Source organism: Saccoglossus kowalevskii, chromosome 13 (genome assembly GCF_978046115.1).
Source record: "Saccoglossus kowalevskii chromosome 13, keSacKowa6.1, whole genome shotgun sequence".
Taxonomy (NCBI): domain Eukaryota; kingdom Metazoa; phylum Hemichordata; class Enteropneusta; family Harrimaniidae; genus Saccoglossus; species Saccoglossus kowalevskii.
The window spans coordinates 23,113,739-23,121,116 of NC_140653.1; the positions used below are offsets into that span (position 1 = coordinate 23,113,739).

The 7,378-nt window shown below is 36.5% G+C and overlaps 1 protein-coding gene across 1 annotated transcript; it reads left to right on the plus strand.

Moving 5' to 3' along the window:
• Nucleotides 1–63: 63 nt before the first annotated feature.
• LOC100378667 (ADP-dependent glucokinase-like) lies at nt 64–6,172 on the plus strand. Its single transcript, XM_002734917.4, has 6 exons — nt 64–292; nt 1,468–1,693; nt 2,433–2,498; nt 3,055–3,286; nt 3,542–3,726; nt 5,398–6,172. Exons 1-6 carry the CDS (start codon nt 117–119, stop codon nt 5,965–5,967), a joined length of 1,455 nt encoding a protein of 484 aa, XP_002734963.1. The 5' UTR covers nt 64–116; the 3' UTR covers nt 5,968–6,172.
• The last annotated feature ends 1,206 nt before the right edge of the window (nt 6,173–7,378 follow it).

Genomic DNA, 7,378 nt, shown 5'->3' on the forward strand with positions numbered 1-7,378 from the left:
ATAGGAACTATCTTGTTTACGCGTAAGGTGTCTATATTTTCTTCAGGTGTTGCAGGACAGATCAGGGGGTCGTAATCGAATCGGTTTGGTCCGGAGTTCGAGAGACATCGTGGTTCATGGCATATGTTAATAGTTTCACCTTTGGCATTACAGTGTTGTTAGTAGCGTATTTCTACAGCAGACACGCTCCAGGAAACTGGCATGGAGTGAGATCGGTTGAGGAGGCAACGCTACAAGGATGGGAATCACGAATATCTCTGCCATCTAAACGGGCCAGCAAAGTTGCTGTTGGGTAAGTGGGTCAGCTGAGTGCCAGTCAGCTGATAAGGCCTTAGATGTAATGTCCGAAAAATGACCATGTACACAAGATTTGCCGTACCCCTTTCAAAGTACTGATTATCTGCGTGGTGATACCTCCTTGCCTGATCTAAGTTGTCTCTCATCCATATGTTACCCCTGTATACATATTGGGAAGATACCTTCCTTACCTCCGTGCTAGTATACACATAGAATAGAATATTTTTTTTTCGTACATGAAGACTGGTTGAGGGAATGTTGTTTATTTTCACATTTCAAAGAAACATGCAAAAACAATAGTTTTACGTTAACAGAGCAAAATAATTCAGTGTCATGGATAAAAATTACCAGCACACATTTTTCACTGACTCTCATGAAAATGTAAGCCGCTTACTATAATAACTTGCATATTCTGACATGAGCTGGTACTCGTGATCTAGTGAGTTCAAAATGAGTGAGCAAATTGCAATATAAAACTTGAATGTATTCTACTTTTAAAACCTGCATAGTATGTCCCAACACTAAATATTGATAGTCATTGCATCTCATATAAACAAAGATTGCGACTTTGACTGTTGCGCAGATCAACAAGTACACACTGAGACGTTACCAAGCTTCAATTAGATATTTTTAGGTGATTGGAAGGTATCGAAGGAGTCACTATCGGTAATTAGTCCTATCCAGGTCAAACCTCATACTTGTGATTAGAAGAGCACATTGGGTTGTAGGAAAATCAATGTTCACCAACACAAATGTCGCACATGTGCAGCGTGACTATTCTGCCCTTTAATACTGATATAACTTACACTAAATTCCAGCAAATAGTATAAATATATATTATCTCAGTTAACTCTGTAAGCATTTTTGTCAGTCGAGGGGAAAATGATAAAATATTTTACTGGGGAAAGTAAGAATGCTGGTGGGCCAACCCTGCATAACGCATCTCAGAATGCTGGTGGGCCAACCCCTGCAGACGACATCTCAGAAGATGGTGGGCCAACTCCGCATAACACATCTCAGAAGACTGGTTGAACAATCCCATTTGATACATATGTGGACATGCATTCCAATAAATCTCACATTGTGATAATCTTATCATGTCATGACTTCTACTCTCTTCTATTATGACTTAACATCTTCTCATCATGTGTGTAAATGTTATTCTTGCAGTGTGAATGGTAACACAGATTTAATTGTATCTGGAACAGCGCTATTGAAAGCATTAAATGCTACTGCCAGCCAGGGAGAGGACCACAACATTCTTAATTCTATCCACCATCTTCAAGAGACTTTTTCACATTTTTTTGAGAAAGGAGCCGCTGCTGAAAGATACTTTGCAAATGGAGAAGTGTATAAAGAAGTAATTAAAGTTGCTGACACACTACCTAGTAAACAAGTATGTATAAAATGGGCACTGTGGATGTGTTAGGCTGTTAAAGGTATGATGTTTAATACCAAGTACTAATTTACAAACTGATAGCCATCTCAAGATTTGTATTTTAATTTTTATATACTATTCAGCGCTTTTTGATTCCTTATTCGGACAAAGTCCAAAGGCAGGTACTTGTAGATAATTCATCTCTGTGTCAATCCATGTGTGTGCATGCTACTATATTTCAGGTCTATACACAGGCATATATTTCACAATTTCTATTTTAAAGCTAATGCATCCAATTAAGGCATTTCTGTCATTTCAGAACTGGAGATTGCATGTACTGATTTCATTGAAACATGATACATTCATGAACATTGAACGTAATGCTACCTTGATACCTGTCACTTTATTTTTCATATATATTTCAAAATGATGGCCATTTTGAAACGAAATGTCTGACATGCCTTGACTGACTGCAGTCAAACCCTACACCAATGTGATATGTATCGAGTCACATGTAGCATATTGACATTCATTATTTTCTGACTCATTCTAGTTTTATTTCCAAATTGCACAATGAGGACTGTGTCATGTCAATGACTTGTTCCCTAAATAATTCCAAATCTACGATTTTGCAGTATTTGATATGCAAACACGAATATCGATTGAATTCTTCGCAAAATTAAATTTTCCATTCATTACAAATACCATAGATGATACATGTATCCAATAATAATATAAATTTTTGTCTTCTTGATAGTACTATGTTGGTGGTAATGCTGCTCTAGCTGGACAGAAAATATCATCAATTATACCAGATTCGCAGGTAAAATAAATCTACAAAAATTCAATGAAGTTGAGGGCAGTATATAACTCTACTAATACATATTGGTAATCACATGTGGCTTGAAAAAGGGGGATAACGTGCAGGGGTTTTTCCTAGAAAAAAACTGCAAGAGGGAGCACTGCAATTCAGCGGCGCCACCAAGGGGGGGGGGGAGATAAGGGTAGGTTGGAGCATTTTATGGCTTCATTGGGGCCGAAATTACTATCAGACAGGTCACAGTTGAAGACTGTGGCCACATGTGATCCCTGGTCATTCAGAATTTTATGGTTGCCAGAGGATCTGCTCCCCAGGGTAAGGGGGCGCATGGCCAGGGCATAAGGGTGCTGCGGCCCTGTTCCCTTGTTTAAAAAAATCCTTGATGTGTACAGTGCCCCAAGTGACTGATGACTGGACTCTTGTGGTAAATATCATTGGCACCACCATTTCACTTCCTGATTTATTATTAAAAATCTATATAAAATATCCTGCAAGTGAAACATTGCATGAGCGTACATTTGTTAATATCCTCGTAAAAGTCTCAATTGTACTTGTACAGGTGTTATTTGTTGGTCCAGTGGGTCCAAAACTCAAGAAATTATTCCACAAAGGAATCACAGTGCTAGAGAGCAGCATCACGCCACAAGATGAAGTCCATCTCATCATGGAATTCCCCAGAGATGAATTATGGGCAGGCCGAGCCACACCCATTGCTTCTAGGTTTATTACTTCCAATGACCAAGCTAATGGAAGAATGGACAAACTGGAGATATTTGCAGAGAGCATTAAAGGTTTGTTTCATTGGATTACATAATACTATTAATAATTAATTTTTACTGGTATTTAATTTTACTATTTTGATATTTGATCGTATTAGCTGGAGCATAGATTTATGTACCGGTATTTTCCAGTGAAAACAATATGTTTTATTTTAGTTTTACATAGGAAATTTCATTTAACAGCAAAAATGGGGAAATTAAAACCCAGTGAATAATAATTAATCAGTTAAAAAATATATTTCAATTGTGACCTGTTTTGAATTGTAGAATTTGGAGCTGACATGGTTGTGTTATCTGGCCTTCATCTATTACCCGGACAAAGTGAATCATTCTGGATGCAACGACTGGATGATATTGTCAAAGAAATCAGCAAGATTCCTCATCACATCCCAGTGCATCTAGAGTTAGCTAGTTTAGCTGACACTCTGTTTATGCAAGAGGTTATTAAAAAGGTAACCATGGTGTTTTATAATTGGATGATACAGTGATATGTGTGTAAACTGCACACATGATTCATGATGTGATACAGTGATATGTGTGTAAACTGCACACATAATTCATGTGATGTGATACAGTGATATGTGTGTAAACTGCACACATGATTCGTGATGTGATATGTGTGTAAACTGCACACATGATTCATGTGATACAGTGATATGTGTGTAAACTGCACACATGATTCATGATGTGATATGTGTGTAAACTGCACACATGATTCATGATGTGATACAGTGATGTGTGTAAACTGCACACATGATTCATGATGTGATACAGTGATATGTGTAAACTGCACACATGATTCATGATGTGATATGTGTGTAAACTGCACACATGATTCATGATGTGATACAGTGATATGTGTGTAAACTGCACACATGATTCATGATGTAATATGTGTAAACTGCACACATGATTCATGTGATACAGTGATGTGTGTAAACTGCACACATGATTCATGATGTGATATGTGATATGTGTGTAAACTGCACACATGATTCATGATGTGATACAGTGATATGTGTGTAAACTGCACACATGATTCATGATGTGATACAGTGATATGTGTGTAAACTGCACACATGATTCTTGATGTGATACAGTGATATGTGTGTAAACTGCACACATGATTCATGATGTGATATGTGTGTAAACTGCACACATGATTCATGATGTGATACAGTGATATGTGTGTAAACTGCACACATGATTCATGATGTGATATAGTGATATGTGTGTAAACTGCACACATGATTCATAATGTGATATGTGTGTAAACTGCACACATGATTCATGATGTGATATGTGTGTAAACTGCACATATGATTCATGTGATGTGTGTAAACTGCACACATGATTCATGATGTGATACATATATATCCACAAAGTAATGCATTCACAACCAATTCATGTTTCAATCAAACATGGATAACAGTTCGTAGATATTGCCGATGCAGTTTGTTTTGTCTTTTAATTATTATTATCTTACATGAAACACGTGTCTCTAAAGTAAAATATTATCTCATGTCAGTGTTTGCCAAACTTTGACCAAGAGCGCATGTTTATACGTTATTTACAGTACACTTGCTTTGCAAAATCATCTTTATTTATTCTACATTATATACATGGTGGATCATGCACCCTGTGATATCGTGCTGGTTTACTCATGATTTTGTCCCTTCCTGACTTGTCAAATTACTAGATCACTCAAAGATGTTGTATCACATAGATTGTCATGTAATAGCCACTAAATCTGACATGCAGTGTTCAAATATTTTCCAAGCTGATACACACACATCTCATGAAATGAAATAGGTGAAATGAGCACCCAATTTTGTTTTGTACGTGATTGCATTTTATTGTCTTGTTTTTCATTTTTGTTCAAGATTTTCACTCTGACAATGCATACTCTTACTAATTTTAGTTTTGTGATCTCATAGAATATATATGGCCAAGTTGTGAAGAATTCAAATACTCGACAAATGTCAAAGACGCTGAATTTTTGACTGGGGCCAAGGAATTTGCAAATACTTGTACCGTAATGTTATGAGATTGTATATACATGTATGCACAGAGAGAAAAGGCGAAAGTGAAATCACCTGAACAAACATTTTACTATTTTACAGATATTTCCGATTGTTAACTCGCTTGGCTTGAATGAGCAAGAACTATCTTTTGTGTCATTGGCTGGGAATGGGCCGCATCAACAGGTTATCGAATCGGAGGAAGGATTTCCGGAAATTGGCATCGTGGGAGATATCATGCACTGGATCTTACAAAGTTACGGAAAAGGAAACAAATTTGGCAAACCTTCGAAATTGACCCGTGTTCATTTTCATTCACTCTCCTTTCACATTTTGGTAACTATCAAAGATTTATGGAGTAACAGTCCATCATCTGTTGCTATGGGAACAAGGACTGCATCTCAACAAGCATGTGGGGAGACGGCTGATCTTCACGCGGAGAATTACGATATGAAAATACCTGATGCATTTGCACTGTCTGTGAACTATGCACCACTTCGCAAACAAATAGTTATTTATGACCCAATGAATCCCGTTGTGCTGTGGCACAGGGAAAATTTAGAATTTTATTTCAGTCCTGTGCTGGTCTGCAGGATACCTAGAATAACTGTCGGTTTGGGAGATTCAATTTCAGCAATGGGTTTATACTATTCGGAATTCAAACACAGTTAATGAATAACCCGGTCTCTGATTTACCTAATTTGCATTTTACTAGTAATTTTAATATATGCAAATCAATTTAAAAATAGCACCAAAATTTTTTACTGTAACCTTCCATTAATTCTATTATTGTTGGAAATGGCTGAATTGATAGTGGGTTTTAACCAGTGTTTTTTTTTAAAGTAAAAATGCGAATCTCAGGTGGTGAATTGATAAAGGTGAATTGTCAATTGAAGATTAATGGTACCACATAGTTTGAACTCAAAATATATGTCTTATTTGTATCTGATATTTACATTGGTATCTTGCAATCACACATTAGGATGTATACTGGTAATTATGTTTCAGTTGTAATTCAATGGAAAACAGTGTATACACCAGGGTCATACTTTTACGCATATATGGCAATCTTTTCTTCTATAATGTTTTTCTAAATGCACTCGTTCTGTATATATGGAAAAAAATTTTTTTTTTTATTTTTCGTGCCAAACCATAGTCTCCCACCACAGTGGAGGGACTGTGGCCAAACTTAGTAATGCTCATACTAGTTTTGTGTTTACATGTAAATATCTTTATGTCAGAAGTCAGGTTTGGTTTAGACTGTTGACAGTCCCTATGATTTAAGAAATGCAGTCATGTGTTTGCAAAATGCCAATGGCGTTTCAAGCGATGGCTATAAGGCCTGAGGGAGTGTTACAAACTGAAGACCCAGCCTTGCAATTAGTTATGCCTGCATCTGGATGACATAGTAAAATTTGCATATAGGCGGAGCTTGTCTTAATGTAAAGATTGAATCATGGGTTTTAAATGGCACGCACACATGTGCTTATCAATTTGATCGTACTGTCTCATCGTTTTCTGTTTCACTCATGCACTGAACAAAGTTGCTTTGACTGTCTGGGGCTTCTTGTTGACCTTTCACTGCAATGACGTCATTCTTTTTGTCAGTCACGTTAATACGTTACATGTGAATTACCGGTACCTTGGTGAGTGATGGCATAGTGGCCTACAACAGTCACTCTTAACTTCATCTTCTCAATGCATTACGACATTTGATTAAATCATAAAAAAAAACAGAGAATCTGTCATCAGTCAGGTCTAAACTTGTCTTTGCTAGATTAGAATTTTGAACTGGCTTAATCTAGTTTAACAGACCTTTGACCCATGACCAGCTTGTTTTTCCCATTACTATGAAGCAACTCAAGATTTATTTTTATCACAAACTTGAATATTTTTTGATCTGGGTTGATTTTTTTGCAATAAATATATATTTTTGGCTTAGTGTCATGTTTTCATTGTAGGTATAATTTTATGTTTTTAGTACATTGTATGGTCAATATTGTCAATAGATTATATAATACGTCAGATTACTAGTATTCCTCTTGTATGTAAATAATCATAAAAAACAATTGCTGTTCTTGAC

Bases quoted from the DNA above. Each gene is read 5' to 3' on its own strand.
- LOC100378667 (XM_002734917.4), top strand. From the start codon at position 117: ATGGCATATGTTAATAGTTTCACCTTTGGCATTACAGTGTTGTTAGTA. The intron at 2,499-3,054 runs GTAAAATAAATC...GTACTTGTACAG, and splicing joins CAATTATACCAGATTCGCAG to GTGTTATTTGTTGGTCCAGT. The intron at 3,287-3,541 runs GTTTGTTTCATT...TTTGAATTGTAG, and splicing joins ATTTGCAGAGAGCATTAAAG to AATTTGGAGCTGACATGGTT.